Below are 18,923 nucleotides of genomic sequence, written 5' to 3'. Positions count from 1 at the left end.
CCGCCTCTTTAGAAACGCGCCGCCTTTGTCCGGGCCGCGCGGCGCCGCTGCACCGGGCGGGCCGAGCGCCTCCCCGCCGCCCAGCCCGAGTCCCCGGCCCACGCCCCTCCCGCCGGCCCGGCCCGGCCCGGCCCGGCCCGGCCCGGCCCGGCCCGGCCCGGCGCGCGCAGGTGGGCGCCTAGCCCGCCGCCAGGCCCCGCCCCGGCCCGCCCCCGGCCCGCCCCGCCCGGCCCGGCCGGCGGGGACCCGGCGGAGCGCTCGCGCGTCAAACCACATGATCCCATAAAACATTCATCGGCTCCCGGCCCGCCGCCCTCGCCTCCGCGCCGCCGCCCGCAGCCCAGCCGACCGGGCGGAGCGCGCAGCCTCGTCCCGCGGCCGGGCCGGGGCCGGGCCGGAGCGGCGGCGCCTGGATGCGGACCCGGCCGCGGGCGGACGGGCGCCGGCCCCGGAGCGACTTTCGGTTCCCGACGAGCCCCGCCCGACCCCTACGATGAAGAGGGCGTCCGCCAGAGGTGAGTGCCGCGCCCGGGCCGGCCGCGCGCGGGATCCGGGCGCCCCTCCCTGAGACTCGGGGCGCGCCCGGGCTTCCGGGGGCTGCGGAGGGTCACCGCAGTGCCGCCCGGCCCCGGGAGGGCGGAGCCCGCGGCGGCAGGAAAAGTTGCCGCTTTCCGGGAAAGTTGGCGGCGGTGGCGGGGCCGGCGGCGGGGCCAAGGTGGGGGTCCGCTGTCGGGAAGGGTGGGTCCCGCTTCGGAGCGCCCGGCCGCTAAGGGGTTAACTAGCAGGTCTGCAGAAACGCGGGCACCCAGCAGGGGTGGGGGTGTCCAGCTGCCTCCCTCCTCGCACCCCGCGGACTCGGCTCAGGACCTCTGGTTTTTCTGGGGTCAGACCGCAGCGGGATGATGGGGGCGTCGGCGACAGTAGAGGGCGCGGAGGGCGGGGCTGACCCAGAGCTGTCCCCCACCCAGGGGGCGGACGAGCAGAGGTGCAGGCAAGCACCCCTCATCCGCAACCTGAGGGCCCCTGCGGGCTGCGCGGAGGGGCAGGGGACGTGGAGGGGCTCGGGACGTGGAGGGGCTCGAGCACCCCCTCCCTGGCGGCTCCCGCGGGACCCTTCCCCTCTACCTGGTGTGAAGGGCTGGGGGCGGGTGGGGCATGCGTTTCCTGGAGGGTGCGCCCCTGGTCTCCCCCCCTTCATGTCCGTGGTGCCGCAGGCTGCACACGTTTCTCTGCACGTGCTCATGTCCACAAGGCTGCACACTTGCACACGCATGTGCACACGCGTGCCAGGCTGCCCCGCGTGCACGCGCGCACACGCTGTGGTGCACATCCACCCCCGCCCGCACGCCCACGGCCCCGCGTGCACATAGCACGGGCGCTGTGGTCGCCTCAGTGGGCTCATGCTGGGCGCACCGGAGCACGTGTCCTGGCGGGGAGGCCGGGCAGCCGGAACTCAGGGTGGGGGAATCCGGCTGGAGGAGCCGCCCGGTGTCCAGGGATCCTCCGTGCCCAGCCCCGGAGCCTGTGTGGCCTGAACTAGACGTGCGCCTGCACGCGTGTCTCTGCTCTCATGACCGCGTGCTCCTGTGAGCACAGCGGCGTGTCTCCTCTGCCCCGGTGCAGGCGCCCTGTGTGCCCAGGCAGGCCACGGCCGGCTTCCCCCCACCCGGGTCTGTGGCAGAGCCCCAGGAACCATGTGCTGGGAGCTAGTTCAGTGCCCAGCCCTGGGCTTGAGGCCAAAGAGGTGTCTGATTGCCCCCGTCCCCCCAGGCTGAGGCAGAGCTAGCTGATGGGGGCTGGGACCCCCCTGGGTGGGGAAGGCCCACTTCCCACCTCGAGGTCAGTGCCTCAGTGCCGTGACACACAGGCCAGCCCCTGGCATGCCCTGGAGTCTGCCACTTGGTCCAGTTCAGGGAGGGCATAGGCCCACCCCACAGCTGACCCACGGTGACCTCACGAAGGCTCTGTCCCCGGTGGCTGGTGGTCTCCACAGCGAGAATCCTCTGAGTGAGGGGTTCTGTGGTGGGTCACCTGCCTCAGCTGCTGGAATGGAGGACTGAGGTAAGCATGCAGGTTACCTGCTCTCACCGTGGAGAGCAGGACCCCAGGCCAGGGCTCAGAGAGGTGGGGCCACACCACCTGGCCCCCTCCAACAGGGCCAGTCTTTGTCTATAGAATGAGGAGAAGCAGCTCGTCCCTATAGGCTGTGGGGTGGGTCCCGTGATGGGGCAGGCAGTGGGGGCTAGCTGCTCCCTTTCTTAGCCTCAGTCTTCCCATCTGTAAAGTGGGTACCCTCCCCACTCCTGCTCCACTGGAGGTGAGAGAGGAACCAGTGCCCACGTGAGGCAGGAGGCTGCTCACAGACCCCGATTCCTGGGTGTGGAATGGCAGGAGAATCAGGGCCCGGATGTGGTCCCAGCTCCGCCACCGGCGTGGTGTGACCTTGGGTGTGCGGTTTACCTCACTGGGGACATGGGTCAGTGATCAGGCCTCCCTCGGGAGTAGCTAGGGACACGTGAAGGGTGAGGCCCCCACAGGGTGCTGGCCCCAGTGCTTCTGCCTGCAGCCTGCTGGGGGCGCCGGCGCCCTGTGCTGGTCCGCAGCCCCACACAGGGAAGCCCTCCCGGAGTCCTGCACTGTCAGCAGGGCGCTCCCCACTAAGAGGGACAAAGGCCCACGGAGGCCCCTGGGGAGCTGGAGAGGGGGGCTAGGTGGGGGCCGAAGGCAGAGAGGGTGTTGCGGGAGGTGGGCATGGCCACGGGTGTCCCCCACACCAGGCTGCTGAACCCTGAGCTTTAGCTTCCTGATGCGATGACCAGTGCCAGCCGGGGGCCTGCGGTCAGGGCTGGCTCTCCCTGTGGTCATGGAGGAAAGGTGGGGCAGGTGACCCTGGGCTGGGAGTCTCAACCAGCAGGAGGTCTTTCGGGGAGGGGGTCTGTGGGAGACATGCTGGGGCTCCAGGAGGCAGAGGGGAGTCCCCCCCCCCGGGGGGGGGGGGGGCTGTGTTTCCAGCTCTCCAGGGCCTGTAGCCAGAAAGCCCTCACAGAGCCTCAGTCTGTGCATGCACAGGGGGTCAGGAGCCCGAGGGGAGAATAGAGGTGTCGCTGGGAGTGGGGCGTAGGTGTGAGTGGCTCCCCCGCCCCTGGGCCCCGTCCTGGCCTTCCTGACTGCTCTTGGCTCTGCAGTCAATGTGCCCTGACCTCCGGCCCCCAGGTCCACCCGCTCCTCCCCTCCCAGCGGCTGGTCCTCAGATCCCACCTTTGCTCCTGGGTGGCCCTTCACTCACTCACTCCCCGGCTCTCCTGGCCTGTCAGACCCCCTCTGAACCCAGCAGCTGAGGACCGTGGCCCTTGCCCATCTCGAGCTGCTAGGACTGAGTGCTTTTGAAGGGCAGGTGAGCACGGAGCTGGAAGCACCCACCCGGGCCCAAGGGCAGGCAGCACCCGCAGCCGCGTCTCCACCATCGCTAGAGCCTGTGGGACTGGCCGGGCATCCTCTGCCGCAGTTTGTTCCTTGGTCTCTGTGTCTTAAACTCTGCACATGACAGGACCCGCTCCTGTGTGTCCGGGTGTGCGGGTGAGGGTGGAAGCCCTTTCTGAGGACCTGCCTTCAGTCATGCGTCCTACGTGGCCCTGGCCTCTCACCACGGCCGCTTGGGCAGCAGGACCAGAGACCGGGTGCACACCCCACGCAGGGGCCCCATAGGAGGCGGGGCCTGGCCCAGCCCAGCCCACCTGCCCAGAGCCGGGCTCCAAGGGCCTCTGACGCCCCGCCTGGGCCTGCTGGCCGCACCCTGGTCCAGCCCTGGTGCCCCCGGCGCAGTGGGCCGGCCTCTCCCCTGCTGCCTTCTGACAGCCCCCTCCCCGGGCCTGCAGAGTCCTAACTGCCATCTCCTAGCAGGCCTGGGGTGGACAGTGGGCCATGGGGGCCCTGGCCACTGCCTTGCCACCTGCCCACCCTAACCCAGAGGTGGAGCTGAAGGAGCCAGGCAGCCGCACTCACGCCCGGCACTTGGCCTGCCCCAGCCATGCCCTGGCACGTGCAGCCAGGCCCATGCTGACATGGGGAGCCCAGGACAGGAAGCGGGGTGTCCCAAGCTGACTCAGCTCTGTTCAGGCGGCCGCCTGGCGCCCCCGGGGCGGGGGAGGGTGCTCCTTGGCCCAACACCATCACAGAGCAGGCTCCAGGGGATCTTGGTTCCATGGAGTGTTGGGGGGATTGGACGAGCGTTTCGTGGTCAGGCAGGTTTGGGACTGGCTGGGTAGGAGGTGCTGATGGAGCTTCTCTATTGCAGGGCATTGGATGGGCAGAGCCCCTCTGACGGGCCCCCTGTATAGCACGCTCAGGGCCGGCGGTGCCCAGGAGCCTGCTTTGGGAACTGGTGGCTGAGACCCAATGGAAGGGCTTGGAGGGGGACCTTGGGGCCCTCACCCAGGGCCCCGGGGAGGATGGGCTGCCCCGCACAAGCCCTGCGGCCACAGGCCTGCACCCAGGGCCCCGGGGAGGACGGGCTGCCCTGCACAAGCCCTGCGGCCGCAGGCCTGCACCCAGGGCCCCGGGGAGGACCGGCTGACCCGCACAAGCCCTGCAGCCACAGGCCTGCACCCAGAGCCCCGGGGAGGACGGGCTGACCCGCACAAGCCCTGCGGCCACAGGCCTGCACCCAGGGCCCCGGGGAGGACGGGCTGCCCCGCACAAGCCCTGCGGCCACAGGCCTGGTAGGCGGGGGGGGCCTTGTTCCCCTGGCAGCAGGCAATGTGCAAATTTAACCTTTGGGTTTATGGCTCTATTTCTTCGCAGCAAATGTCACGGGAAATGTCAGGCTGAGGCTGAAGCTGATGGGTGAGGGGCCCATCGAGGAAGGGGTGGGGTACTGAGGGGCTCGAGCCATTGCAGGGCCCTGGGTCCCTCACCTCCTCCAGGGAGCCCTCTCAGATTGCCCCTCAACTGCTTGGGCCCAGCACGGTGTCCCTGGTCTGTCCCAACCCTTGCGACCTTGCTGAGATGGTGCCTTTATTTACCTCCCGCCAGAGCCCAGATGGGACAGGCTCGGGGACCTGCCAGAATTCTCCCCGGCCTGAAGTCTGGCGGCTGTTGGATCAGCCTGGGCAGGGCCGGCCTGCTGTGTGACCTTGGGCAGCACCACCCTCTCCCGGCCACCAGAGGCCTCGTCCATGACCCACGGCGGCCAACTCCCGGCCTGGTGCCTTCGTGGGTGGGAAAACGCCCTGAGTCAGAGGTGTGTGTGGTGCTGGGTGTGTGTGTGGGGCCCGTGGGGGCAGGGGGCTGGCTCGTGGCGTCCTGTGGCTGCTCCAGTAGCAAGTAGGTGCTCAGCACACACAGAGAGGACTTGCAGGGCGGGGCGGGGCTCGAGGCCAGTAAGCAGTCCACAGCCCCTGGACCTGCTGGCCTCCGGGCCGGCCAAGCAGGGCCAGCTCTGAGGCCTCAGCCTGGCCTGCCACGGAGTGCCGTCTGGGCCTCAGCTCCCAGGGGTTGGTTAACAAATGTCCGCTGCCTCCGGGCTGTGTGCCAGGCGTGTGCGGATGAGGGGAGTCTCAGGCCCCTGGGCTGCCACCCCTGGCAGCTCAATACCCGTTTCCCTCCACGTGCCTCTCTGGGGGTCTCAGGCTCCCCAGCTTCAGTCTGTCTGGTGGTCTTTGCCCTGTACCACGCATCCCTCCACCCCTGCATCCAGGCCCAAGGCCAGCGTCCTGGCCACCTCCCACTACCCTTCCCCAAGGGCAAGTCCAGTGTCAAGCTGGACCCCTCCCCACCCGCCTCCTGTATCCCTCCCCGGGGGTCTGCTGCGGACTGGCCCACTCCTGGGCCCGTGGCCACGGACGCCCACGTGTGCTCGCCGCCATCTCATCTTCCCTTCAGGCTCTGAGACGCTGTCCTAAAACTCGCTGCCAGCCAGGCTCCTCCTGTCCCAAACTCTCCTGTGTCCGCCCCCCCTCAACGAGGCCTGCATTCGGGGTCTCGTTCAGGCAAGTCTCTTCGGCTCTGGCTCCCGGGTCCCAGCATCTGGCACTCACACACCTGCCTCCCCACCGTCCACGCCTCCAAGTTCAGCCCAGGGCTGGCGTCTGGGCGCAGGCTGGGGTGGATGCAGGAACGGTGGGGTGGCCCTAGAGAGTGCCCTGAGTCAGTGCCCAGGGCCCCGGGTGCCAGTGGTCTTTGGGGCCAGTGGCAGTTGAGCAGAGGCTGGGTGCCCAAGGTGGCCCCCAGGGTGCAGGTCTGCAGAGGGTGCCCACGTGCGGGCAGTGCTCTCCACGAGGGCGCAGGGGCCCTGCGTGAAGAGCCTGGGCTTTGGCCCCAGGCCAGCCATGCCCCAGCAGGCCCCTCGCCCTCTGGGCCTCCCTGCCACTCAGGAGGTTTTGAAGGGAGTCGGTGGAGACTGCTGCCCAGGGCCCCACTGGGGGCTTGACTGTCCCAGCTCTTGGGGCCCCTTTCTGCTCAGCCGGGAACCCCCTGCCCTGCGCTGGGCCATGCTATGGGAAAAGAGGCTGTGATGGTGCTGCCTGAGACCCCCATGTCCTGCCCTGCCCCCCAGGATATCAGGTGGCACTCAGACGGGAGTGTGGGTGCCCCCACCCGTGTGCCCCATCCAGGCCCCCACCCACCTGCCCACCCGCCACGTGGCAGCCTCCCCTCGGGATGGTCAGTTTGGCCTGAAAGCTGAGGCCAGGCTTGGGGAGCACCCTCCTCAGCCCTGCTGGTGGGGAGAGCTGTGCCCCACGCTTCACACGACATGAGGGGCAGGGGGACCCCCGACAGGTTCCTGAGGGCGTCTGGCTTCCAGCTGCGTCCCCGGCAGGGTCCCATGCAGGGCCGCGGGGACCTTGAGATTCCTGTGACATAGTCAGGCCCTCGGGTCCCAGGGAGATGCCTGAAAGTCCACAAGGGTCCCCAGAGGAGCTGGCATGGGCGCTGGCAGGCTGGTGAGGAGCCTGAGGCCTGGGCCCCACCGGGCCCCCAATGAGGCCACACTGGGACCCCGTCCTGGCCCAGGACCGGGGACTCCTGGCGTGAGCAGAAGCCCCAGGACCCCGGGATGGGCTGCCGTGCGGGGCTTGGGAGGGCGGGGGCGGGGTGGGGGTCAGATGAGTAGGGGGGCCCAGAGGGGTGCAGGGAGGGGTGAGGGGAACTCGAGCTGGACGGATGGGGCCGTGGGGGTGGGGGTGGCGAGCTCCAAGCTCCCACCAGCAGGCGCAGGGTCCCTGGCCAGGTCCAGGCCTCACATCATCTCCCGGCCTCAGCCCCAGTTTCTGCCAGGCAGAGGCTGACACGGGGACAGGTGTGACGAGCGTCTGGCTTCCTGCGCGAGAATCTGCAAAAGAAAAACTGTCCCCAAAGAGCCGCTCCTGCTGCGTCCCTCCCGGACATCACCAAGGGCCCGCCACAGCCGAGACAGATGGCGGCCCTAGGGACCGCACTCGTCACCTGCTCGCGGGCAGCAGCCTGGGGGTTCGGTGCCTCTGCGGAGCCCTCCCTTCAGCACCAGGCCCCATTCACAGACCACAAACCCGGATCTGAGAACCCGAGGTTGCTGGAGTCCCCGGGCTGAGCAGGGAGAGAGGACGTGAAATAAATTAGGAAAAATCTGGGCGAAAAGGCAAAAGTGTGTCAGGCTGGGCAGAGGACAGAGGCCCGGGTGGGAGCCAGGTGGGCGAGAGGCAGGGCCTCAGCAGGGCCAAGCGGTGTGACGTGCAGGTGGCCCCCGGTGCCCAGCTGCAGGGCATCCCCAGCGATGCCCGGGGCCTTCCGGGGCCGCTCCCCAGCCCGACCTCGGCCTCAGGCACTTCTGGGCCCCGGGGTGGGTGCTCAGGAAACCAGGCCAGCCTGCCTGCCCCGCCCTGGGGCGCCTGGCACAGCGGCCGAAGTGCCCTGACCTGCTTTCCACCAGCAGCGGCACCCGGTGCTCCCACCCTCGCTGGTGAGAAGCCGCCAACGAGCTCCATCCCAAATTGATTTCAAATAAGGCAGAGTTATCACACAATCATATAGGAATAATTTATCACTCGTTAATAAAAGAGCAATTACTTATTCATGTCACCCACCCCTTCCGCACGCCGGGCGTTTGGATGCAGGCACACGACTGGGGCTCGCATAGAGGCAGAGGGGAGGCCTGTCCGCGCTCTGCCAAGGTCAGCGGACCCCCACCCCAAGGCCCCGGGGGTTTTCCCCCAGCTTCCCTGCTCCTAAGGGTCCCCAGTCTGGGGTCAGGGGTCGGATCTGTGACCCGGGAGCACCCAGGGTGGGGAACTCTGAGGGGCCCGGAGCACGGATGATCTTCAGGCTGGAAGCGATCCCTCCGAGAGCCTGGATTTCCAAGGCCTCGGAGCCGAGCGCCTGACGCTCCCTGGAGACCGGGGGCGTCCTTGGCCATCCTTGGCCGAGCAACGGCTGAGGAGCAGCCAGCCACCCGCCGCGCGCCGGAGGCTTGGGGAGCATCAGCCCCAGTCTCTCCCCCGCCCCGCACCTTGGAAATGCTGCCTCTAACCCACGTTCCTCTTCACCTTCTGGCAGAGACGCTCTATTTTCTTCTTTTTATTTATCTCTGTTTCTGAGGTTTCGCTGCCAAGCCTGCAGTCTTTTTAAAAAGATAACACCGTGGTCGGCCGCATCTTGCTCAGAGTTAAAGCCTGCGCCGGGCCCTGGGAGGCTGGTCCTGGGGCTCTGGGGCGCGGTCCTCCTCCAACCCACCTGCTGCCGCCACGCGCCCCGTTCTTCCAGGTGGTTACCCCCACGTGTCCATGGCTCCGCCCCCAGGCGCCGTTCTCTAGCACACTCGCCAGCGAGGCTACCAGTTGAATTCATAGCCAGTGTTTCCTAACCCAGGCCACGCGGCTGCTCATCACCGCGTGGCCACAGGGGGGTGACCCCTCGCTCTGGCATGGCCCTTGGTTTTTCCTGGAGTTTACAGCTGACTTTGCCTTTTGCCCTTGTCCCAGGTGCCACGGCAGGCACTCTGCTGGCGGTCTGGTTTCTCCCCGGGGTGGAGGGAGTATCTCCCTCCAGGCCTTCACCTGCCATCCCCTCCCGGGCCGGGCACGCGACCGTCCCTTCACAGCTGCCCCTGACTGCCCTTCACTGCCCAGTCTTTCTTGGGGTTTGTATTTCTCTCTTTCTGGGTTCACGTCCAGTTTTAGCTGAAGCACATTCCACTGTCTAAAAAAGGCCCCGTGAAGAACCAGCCTGTGAGCCCTCGAACGTCAGCAGGTCTAAGCCGCGTGGCCGACTCCAGAGTGAGTGTGCAGCCGTGTCGCGGTTCCTCTCCTGACCCTGAGGCCTGAGGTCGCGCCACGAATGTCCCACGTCGTGCCAGGCACTCGCCCAAGGGGGTCTCCAGCTCTGGGCAGTTCTCAGCGCCATTCCTCGGCAGCTCCCCTCTCGTCATCACCGTCGTCTGCTTTTCTTCCTGGAGTTTCCTGAGGCAGGTGTTGGCTCCGTGCTCGTCTGTTGCTCTTCCGTTCTTGTCTTTGTTGTTGTTGTTCTTTCTGGAAGGCTTCCTTGACCTTGGTTTCCAGACTTCCCATCGATTTCTGTGACTTCAGCAGGCCTATCTTTAGCTCCCGGGGCTCTTCTTGTTTCCTGCCGGCTCCTTTTTCATAGCACCCTGTTCTTGTTGTATGGCCCCCTCTGTCCCCGTGAGGACACCAGTTGGATTTCCCGTTTCCATCTACTCACCGCAGTTTCTGCTTCCTCTAGAATCATTTCCACTTTGTCAGCATTGGCACCTCTTCCAGACACCTGGTTTTCTGGTAGTGTTTACCAGGGAGGCATGGAGGCTGGTGGGGTGCTCTGTTGAGAGAGGGGCCGTCGACTGGTGGGTGTGGGTGATCAGGCAGGAGCCACTCTGCACGTCCCAGAGGCCATGGCAGAGACCAGGGCCGTCGCTCCTTGGGGTCCACCTTGGGCAGCCCACGGAGTGGGACGCTTGGGCTGAGGCAGCGGTGCTCGGGGGGTTGGGGAGCCCAGAGCCTGCGCTGGGCAGGGGGCTCGGCACTCGGGGGGTCGGGGAGCCCAGAGCCTGCACTGGGCAGGGGGCTCGGCGCTCAGGGGGTCGGGAAGCCCAGAGCCTGCGCTGGGCAGGGGGCTCGGCGCTCGGGGGGTCGGGGAGCCCAGAGCCTGCGCTGCGCAGGGGGCTCGGCGCTCAGGGGGTCGGGGAGCCCAGAGCCTGCACTGCGCAGGGCGCTCAGCGGCTCATCCGCCGCAGGGGCTGCTTCCCCAACAAGCTCTCTGGGTCCCTTGGGGCTCGGGGCCTGCCCTGGTCACTTGGTGTGGCAGGCGGCGGTCTTGCACGCTGTGCCCGGTCACCTGGTAAGCCCCTGAGCGTCCTGCTGGCTCCCTGTGGTCACTGCCCCTCCATCAGGCTCTGCGCCCACGTCTGAGGCGTGGGGCTGATGGCCATCTCCTCGCTGCACTGGAGACATGTAGCTTAGCCCCCAGGAGTGAGGGGTGTCGGTGCCTTGGGTGTTCCCAGGAGGCCCGCTGGCGCTGGGCGCGTGTAAAAGCTGGGTGCCAGGATGGACAGAAAGGGCCTCCCGCGACAGCCCTGCACGACCCACGGCCCTGGTGCGGGAGTGCTCGGGGCTGCCTCTCGTCTGCCCTGCGCTGGGGCAGGGGGGTCCCTCCCACTCCGGGGCTCGGGGCCGGGTCACACGGGCAGCAGGGCGCTCTCTGGCCCGCCAGCACCACGCACCCACTTGGTGGGAGGAGGGGACAGAGAGCCAGGTTTGACGTACTTCCCCCAACGTCAGGATCCAGGCTGTGGCTGACAGCTCTTCCCATTTAAGGACAAATAATGAAAGTGGGGCACCTTGGTCAGGAAAGGGGAGAGGCCGTGGCACGCAGGACCTCCTTGCCAGCAGGCCTCCCCGGAGCCTCCCGTGGACACACGGTCACCCGGAAGTGGTAGCCTTGGCCAGTGGCAGCGCCTCGGGCTGAGGGTCCGGGCCCCCCGCTTGCCTCTGGCCGGGGCGCTCCTTGGGCCTTGCCGCTGCTCCCCACCGTCTCCCTTGCTGGTTGCTGCCCCACCCGAGCGCTGCCGCTCAAAGCCCCCAAGCACCCTGCCCGGGGTAAGCCCGTCTCGGAGCGCAGACCACCCCGGTCAGGAGCGTTTGGGAAGACTTGGCCTTCCTGGGTCAGCAGGAGCAGGCTCCCAGTCCCGCTGCCCCTCGGGTCAGCGGTGACCGCAGCAGTCCAGAGCCAGGACAGGCTGATCCCCAGGGTGAGCGGTCCAGAGCCTCCAGAGCCCAGCGTTGTCTTCTCAGAGCTGAGTAAGTCCTGCTCTGCAGAGGCTGCCGCTGGCTTCCTTGCCGATGCCGACAAGGGCCGAGGGCTCAGGAGCCGCAGAGGCGGCAGCCCATCAGCTCCCACCACGAAGACCGGCCGACCCCTCGGCCCGGCCCTGGGGCTCCCACGTCTGCCGGCGCCCCCTCGCCACAGCAGCCCCGGGGCTGTCCAGCAGGCTCACCTCTCAGCCCAGATCACCCAGGCCCCAGCAGCACACGTCCAGAGAGGGCGTGTGTACGTGTGTGTGCGTGCCCACAGTGCACGCCCGAAGTGTGGGCCCCGGGCGTGGGCTCCCACGCTGCAGTGGCCCTGCCGGAGGCGGCCAACAAGAGCCTCGCGGGAACGGTCAGCTTCGAGCTGACCGCAGAGGCAAGGTCCCGGGAGGATGGGGGAGGGCGGGAGCCAGCTGTCTGCCCTGCCAGGCTCGGCATCCGGTCCAGGACAGGAGCGGGCAGTGGATGGCGGTGGGGTAGGCTGGTGGGCCTGGTGGTAGCTGTGTGGCAGCAGGGCCTGGGCCCTGGCGTGGGGCATGCCCCGCCTCTGGGCCCCCCAGGGCAGGGGCATGTCGGCCAGCAGCCGGTTCCTCATTAGCGTCCACTGGGGACGCGAGCCGACCGTGGCCGCTGCCTCACAGTAGCCCAGGACCCTGACAAGCCGGGCCATGCGGACAGAGGCCCCCAGGTAATTAGGCAGCCAGTGTTTGCTGGTGTGCGTGGTGGAAGGAGGAAGTGCCTGCTGAGTCCCTGCTGGGTGTCGGGTATGGCCTGCACCACGGTCCTGGGGCTGGACCAGGCTTCCGGTGTGGTGTCATCAGCGCCACCCCTCCCCCCCGCCGCCTGCCCAGTGGGGCCCCGGGGAGGTGGGCGCCGTGGAAGAGCAGGTGCCTGGACAGGGCGGGGTCCCAAGCCCTGCATGCCAGCAGCCCAGGCTCGGCTCCAAGGCCTGCAGCCCGCGCACCCCGCGTCCCGCCTGTCAGAGGGTGCTCTTGGGTCCTCGCTTGCGGCGGCTCCAGTGCACTCCGCACTATGTCTGCCTGCGGCCAGCTGGGTTCCACGGCCCCGGCAGCCCCCGACGCCACGTGGCGGGGTCTAGCGTGCGCCTGGACCACAGGGTCCAAGCAGGGCCACGCCCAAGCCACCCTCAGAGCACGCGGGTGGGTGCGCTCTGCACCCAGGCCCCCCGCTTCTGTGTGGCCAGGCCCCCTCCACCCACCCCACCCCCATCACCCTCTGGGTAACTGCCTCCCAGGTGCGTGTTGGCTGGAAATCGGGGGCTTGAGGCAGGGCTGCTGGCTGAGGCAGCGGTAGGAGCTTTGGCTCTCTGCGGCTCAGGCAGGCCTTTCAGTGCCCGGACCCCCGAGACTGGCACGCCTGCCAGTTCCTGGACTGTGAGCGGGTGCCCCACCCGCCACCCCAAAACCGCACCCCCTCGCCTGTAAAACAGGCAACACGCTAGTCCCCCGGAGACCGCCGGGCCCGTTCACCCCGGGTCTGCCCGTCACGGGCTCTGCCCACAGCGGGCCTGTCACCACCACTGCTCAACCCCGTGTCCCACACCCTCCTGCCACAGGGGGTCACCTTGCCCGCTAGGGATCGGGTCAGCCCATGCCCCCCCACCACCCACCCCCAAGCTGGGCAAGGGGCCCGAAACGGCCTGGCCACGTGTGCCGCACTGAGCGTGTCTGTGCCTGCCGGCCGGACGGAAGGTGGGCGGTGAGGATGAGAAACAGCGATGACCGAGGGGGACAGATGGACGTCGGGGGCGGGCGGTGAGCCTGTCGCGGGTGGGGCCAGCAGGGATGGGGCACGGGCGCAGCCACGCTGGGGAGCCGTGACCCTCTGCGGTGCGTGGACACCTCCCCCACCCGAGCTATTTCTGGCCTGGTTAAGCTGGCTGTGGCCTCCTGTTCTGCCTTGTAACCGTGGTTGGCGATGTGACCCTCCGTGGGACATTCTTGGTGCTCGAGAGGGTCCTGGGCGGATGCTGCCCAAGCCCGCCACAGACCACCAACCCCAGGCTTCAGGACCCGTGGCCAGCTGCCCACACCTCCGAGCCTGGGCCCTGCTCCAGGAGTGGCCACGCCGGCTGCCCTTTGGGCCGGGACTGCTGGTGCCTCCTGCCCCTCCCAGCCGTCCTGTGGCTCCTTGTTTCGCACGTGTTCCCCAGGACCTGCTCTGAGTGGCAGCAGGTCACAGCTTAGCCTCTCACTGCCTCAGCTTCCTAATCTGAAGGTGGGCTCACACACCGAAAAGAAAATGGGTTCTCGTGCGACTCCGACTCGGGCCTTTTGTACCAGCTGGTGGGCCCTCGCGGCAGCCTGCGGAGTGTGTGTCACAGCCTCTCCGTTGCCGCAGGGAGGCTCTGGGCCTCAAGGCTGGCAGCCCTGCGCCATCTCTTCGGTGCAGATGGCCTTGGAGGCCGCGCCAGGCCCGACACCTCCCAGCCTCCCAGCCTCGTCAGCCAGCCAGGAAGAGAGACCCTGAACAGCGTCTGGTCCCCAAGCCCCCGCCCCCAAGGCCCCAGGGGCTGGTCCTCCCCTGAGTGCAGCCCTGAGCCACGGACCACGGCTCCAGAGCAGGCCTGGCCTGAGCTGGAGGCGCCCCTCTGCGGGCAGAGCACCGGAGGAGACCCCGGCCATTCTGTGCGGAGGCCCCGGGACAGGAGGGCTTGGCTTTGGGGGAAGCTGAGGGGGCCTTGGCCTGGATGGGACCCAGGTCGTGAGGCTTGCAGGGGCCTGAGGGGGCCTGCTGGCCTGGCTGAGACACAGGTCGTGAGGCTTGCAGGGCCTGAGGGGGTCTGCTGGCCTGGCAGGGACCCGGATCGTGAGGTGCAGGGCCTGAGGGGGCCTTGGCCTGGCAGGGACCCAGGTCGTGAGGCTTGCAGGGCCTGAGGGGGCCTTGGCCTGGCAGGGACCCGGGTCGTGAGGTGCAGGGCCTGAGGGGCCTGCTGGCCTGGCAGGGACCCGGGTCGTGAGGTGCAGGGCCTGAGGGGCCTGGCGTGCCGTACCGTGGTCTCCGTGAATGAGGCCCGCGCACGGGGCGGTTCTCTCACCTTGTGTGCAGGAGGCCAGCCCCCACTGGGGTCCAGTGGGGCCAGGGCAGTGGGCGGCCAGCCGGAGCCTGGGGGGGATTGAGGGGAAAGAAAGGAGAGGCAGGTGAGCAGGGCATAGCCTGAGAGCATCTGATGGGGGCAGACCTGGAGGCCTGGGAGGCCAGGACAGCGGAATCCAGCACAGAGGGGCAGCGGGACAAGGGGATGGGCTGGGAGACAGTCTGGGGACAGCTGAGGGACGGGGGGTGGGGACGCCTTCTAAGGTGGGAGGGATTAGGTGAGTGGTGGGGTCCAGGCCCTGGGGCGTGGCCAGGGGCAGCCTCCCACTACCTGGTGGGGCCCCCCACGTTCCAGGGTGCCCGCCGTGATTATGAGCACATAACCCAAAGTTGGGCTTGATTATCTCATAAAGAGATGCCCCCTCTGCTTGCTCAGCAGAGGGGTTGCCATGGAGACCAGCGGGCAGGCCCCAAGGGGGCCAGGCCAGAGCCAATTACCGCGGCTGAGGCGAGGAGCGGGCCCACCGCCGGCCACTGTGCTGACAGCAGGGCCCGTGCAGAGGGACCGACCCTCAGAAGCTGGTTTCCAGAAAGCCGCCGGCTGGGCGAGGGGAGCCATGTCTGTGTGCCTGATGCCTGCCTCCTGGCAGGGCCCAGACACGTGGCCCGTGGCCTGTGGTCCTCTGGAGGCCCCTCATGGGGACGGCCAGTTCTGGTGGTGAGCCGACCTCAACCCAGACAACTTCACAGACCGTGGCTGCCGGCCTGGGAGCCCCGGGTCAGGGGGCGAGGGTAACAAATCTCAGTCGGCAGGCATGCGGCGGGTTGGTCACGCCGGCGGCCCAGCCGTGGTGGTGAGGTCCAGAGTCCGGCCTGATGAGGAGGACCTGCCCCCCGCCCGGCCCCCACCCCAGAGAGGCCTCTGCCACAAGGTTTTAGGAGCAGGAAGTACCGTTTTTATAGCACAGGCACATTCTGCGGTAACAGCAGTGAGAGGTCCCGGAGCTGGCTTCACCGAGCCCTGCCTCCCAAAGGGGGCCTGGAAGGAGACAGTAGGGAGGGGATGCCAGCTGAGATGTCACCCCGGGGACCTCCTGTGTGCTGCCAGCCAGGGAGGGGCATCCAGGGCTTGCAGGGGGTGGGCCTGGGACTTCCGTGTCCCCAGCAGCCAACAAACGGACCAGCCCCAGTGGACACACCCGGCCTGCTGGGCCTCTGGGCTTGGGGCAGGCGTCGGCACCTGCCCAGGCAGAGAGGACCCAGGAAGGGGTGGGAGCCCAAGGTCACAGTCCTGGGTGGGGGAAGCTGGCCCGTGGTCCTCTCCTTTCTCCTTCCCGGCTTCAACCCCAGCACTTTGCTGGCCTCGGGTCTGCAGAATCCTGCTCTTAGCTAGCTGCCAAGGAAGGTGTTAGCTGTCAATGCAGGTGTTAGCTGTCAACGAAGGTGTTAGCTGATAACTCAAGTGTTAGCTGATAAGCCGTAACCCTCCCAGGGGGATTCACATTTTAATAGACTCACTCCCGAGGCAGAAAGAACCTCTGCATTCAAAGCAGAGGCTCTAATGGTGGGGTGACAGGCAGGGAGCCCAGTGCTGGGCATGTGACCCTACCGGTGAGCCCAGCCTGGGGACAGCACCCAGGAGCGCTCTCCCACCCACTCCAGGTCTTGGGTGAGGCCCCCCGATGGGGGAGGGAAGAGGGGAGCTGCACCCCCTTGGCTGGGGCGGAACCCCTGGGAGAGTGTCTGGGCGGGAGGGTTGGGGGCAGCTGGACTGGAGTTAGCTCCTCGCCTGGGAAGGAGACAGAAAATGAGGCGGAGGGGAGGAGGCGGAGGTTCACCAGGAAGCATGCCTGCCTGGAGGGGCTCTCGGGAGGGGCTCTCGGGCGGGGCTGCAGCACCCCCAGTCCTGGACCTGCCTGCCCCCTGCCCCTGCCCTCAGGGCTCCTGATCCAGGGGCTGGTGGAGCAGGTTCCTGGGTCCGGCTGTGGGACCAGACCCCAGCTGAGGGCCGAGGGGCTGCAGCTCCCAGCTCCCGAGGTGGTGAGGCCCCCTTGGAATCCAGACAGGCCTTGGCTCCAGGGGCTCTGGGTCACAGCCCCACCCTTCCTGCAGCCCGCGAGGACCTTCTTGGGGTGGGTGGTGCTGCTGCAGAAGCTGTCAGAAGACAGGCCTGGACATGAGCGGTAGCCCCGGGCTTGAGGCGTGAGTGGGGCCCACCTGGTGCACCAGTGTTTGCCAGGGGCTTCTCTCCCCGCCTGGCCTGTGAGCTGCTGGTGCCGGGACTGCACACAGGCCCACGGGCTGTCTGGCATCTGCAGGTGTGAGTGTCCATCCCAGGAGGCCTTCCCGTGGACCCCAAGTGGTGGCTGCGGCGTGGCAGCTCGTGTCTTTGAGTCCCAGGTGGCAGTCAAGATTTCCCGCGGAGCTTGAGACCCCTGGCGGGTTTGGGGGTGCAGCAGCTTCCTCATGGCGGGTGGGGCAAGGATCCCCGCACTAGAGGTCCCGGGGCAGAGCCCCTCCTGCAAGCCCAGACCCAACAGGGCCCCGCCCACTCACAGGGACTGCAGCCCCTTCCGCACAGCCCCGCCCTCGCCGGCCCCACCCACTCACAGGGGCGGAATCCCACCTGCAAACGCTGGCCCCGCCCCGCCCCCCTCATCGCCCTCCCCTCTGCCCACAGGAAGCCAGCTGCTGGCCTGGGTGCTGTGGCTGCAGGCGTGGAGGGTGGCGGCGCCCTGCCCAGGCGCCTGCGTGTGCTACAGCGAACCCAAGGTGACCACCAGCTGCCCGCAGCAGGGTCTGCAGGCTGTGCCCGCCGACATCCCGGCCGCCAGCCAGCGAGTCTTCCTGCACGGCAACCGCATTGCGTACGTGCCCGCCGCCGGCTTCCGCGCCTGCCGCAACCTCACCATCCTGTGGTTGCATTCAAACGCGCTGGCCCACATCGACGCGGCCGCCTTCTCCGGCCTGGCGCTCCTGGAGCAGCTGGACCTCAGCGACAACGCGCAGCTGCGGGCCGTGGACCCCGCCACGTTCCGGGGCCTGGGCCGGCTACACACGCTGCACCTGGACCGCTGCGGCCTGCGGGAGCTGGGCCCCGGCCTGTTCCGCGGCCTGGCCGCCCTGCAGTACCTCTACCTGCAGGACAACGGGTTGCAGGCACTTCCCGACGACGCCTTCAGCGACCTGGGCAACCTCACGCACCTCTTCCTGCACGGCAACCGCATCCCCAGCGTGCCCGAGCGCGCCCTCCGCGGCCTGCACAGCCTCGACCGCCTTCTGCTGCACCAGAACCGCGTGGCGCGCGTGCACCCGCACGCCTTCCGGGACCTCGGCCGCCTCATGACGCTTTACCTGTTTGCCAACAACCTCTCCGCGTTGCCCGCGGAGGCCCTGGCGCCCCTGAGGTCCCTGCAGTACCTGCGGCTCAACGACAACCCCTGGGTGTGCGATTGCCGGGCGCGCCCGCTCTGGGCCTGGCTGCAGCAGTTCCGCGGCTCCTCGTCAGAGCTGCCCTGCAGCCTGCCCGCGCGCCTGGCCGGCCGTGACCTCAAGCGCTTGGCCGCCCCCGATCTGGAGGGTTGCGCCGTGGCCTCGCGGCCGGCCCCTCCCATCTGGACCGGCGGGCCTGCCGACGAGGAGCCTCTGGGGTTGCCCAAGTGCTGCCAGCCGGACGCCGTGGACAAGGCCTCGGTGCTGGAGGCTGGGAGGCCCGCCTCGGCCGGCAACGCTCTCAAGGGACGAGTCCCACCCGGCGACAGCGCACCGGGCAACCGCTCTGGCCCCCGGCACATCAACGACTCGCCCTTCGGGACCCTGCCGGGCTCGGCGGAGCCGCCCCTGACCGCGGTGCAGCCTGAGGGCTCTCAGCCCCCGGGCTCCCCCACCACGGGCCCACGAAGGCGGCCGGGCTGTTCCCGCAAGAACCGCACACGCAGCCAGTGCCGTCTGGGCCAGGCGGGCGGTGGCGGTGGCGGGAGCGGCGGGGTGGAGGGCTCAGGCTCCCCACCCGGCCTCGCCTGCGGCCTCGTCCCCCTGGCTCTGACGCTGGTGCTGTGGACGGTGCTCGGGCGCTGTTGACTGGCCCCTGAGCGCAAGGCCTCACTCAGCAGCTGGGTGTGTGTACATACGGGGTCCCCTCGCACCACCAGCCAGCCGGCCGCCCGCCCTCCCTAGCGGCGCTGCCCACCGTCCGCCTGCCTGCCCTCCCCATCTCCACCCGTCATGTTTACAGGGCACGGCGGGGCGTTTGTTCCAGAACGCCGCCTCCCGCCCGGAACGCAGTATATAGAGATATGCATTTTATTTTACTTGTGTAAAAATACTGGACGATGTGGAATAAAGAGCTCTTTTCGTAAGCTGTGGCCTCTTAGGCTAGGGGGTGCTGTGAGCCAGGGGAGGGGGGTGAGCCGGGAAGTGCCGCCCCGCCCCCGTCACGGCACCCGGAGGCCCAGGAAGGTGCGTGGAGGGGGAGTGGGGAGGGGGGCCTGCTGCAGGTGCTGTGGCCTGGGTGGGCAGCAAGACCCCTTTCAGCCCAGCACTTGTGCCAGCAGGGACCTGGAGCGCTCCGGCCGC

General features: G+C 68.2%; 1 protein-coding gene across 1 annotated transcript; it reads left to right on the top strand.

Moving 5' to 3' along the window:
• Positions 1 to 214: 214 nt before the first annotated feature.
• On the top strand, positions 215 to 18,706 carry RTN4R (reticulon 4 receptor). The gene is made up of 2 exons (XM_069556925.1): positions 215 to 515; positions 17,029 to 18,706. The coding sequence occupies exons 1-2, from the start codon at positions 494 to 496 to the stop codon at positions 18,426 to 18,428; spliced, it is 1,422 nt and encodes a 473-aa protein (XP_069413026.1). The 5' UTR covers positions 215 to 493; the 3' UTR covers positions 18,429 to 18,706.
• Positions 18,707 to 18,923: the final 217 nt, after the last annotated feature.

Source organism: Ovis canadensis, chromosome 17 (genome assembly GCF_042477335.2).
Source record: "Ovis canadensis isolate MfBH-ARS-UI-01 breed Bighorn chromosome 17, ARS-UI_OviCan_v2, whole genome shotgun sequence".
NCBI lineage: Eukaryota > Metazoa > Chordata > Mammalia > Artiodactyla > Bovidae > Ovis > Ovis canadensis.
This window is presented reverse-complemented; position numbering and strand designations above follow the sequence as displayed.

What these genes read in the sequence shown, in the direction of transcription:
- RTN4R (XM_069556925.1), top strand. Translation starts at nt 494, where the DNA reads ATGAAGAGGGCGTCCGCCAGAG. An exon ending in GAAGAGGGCGTCCGCCAGAG is followed by an intron (nt 516 to 17,028) that starts GTGAGTGCCGCG and finishes CTCTGCCCACAG; the next exon opens with GAAGCCAGCTGCTGGCCTGG.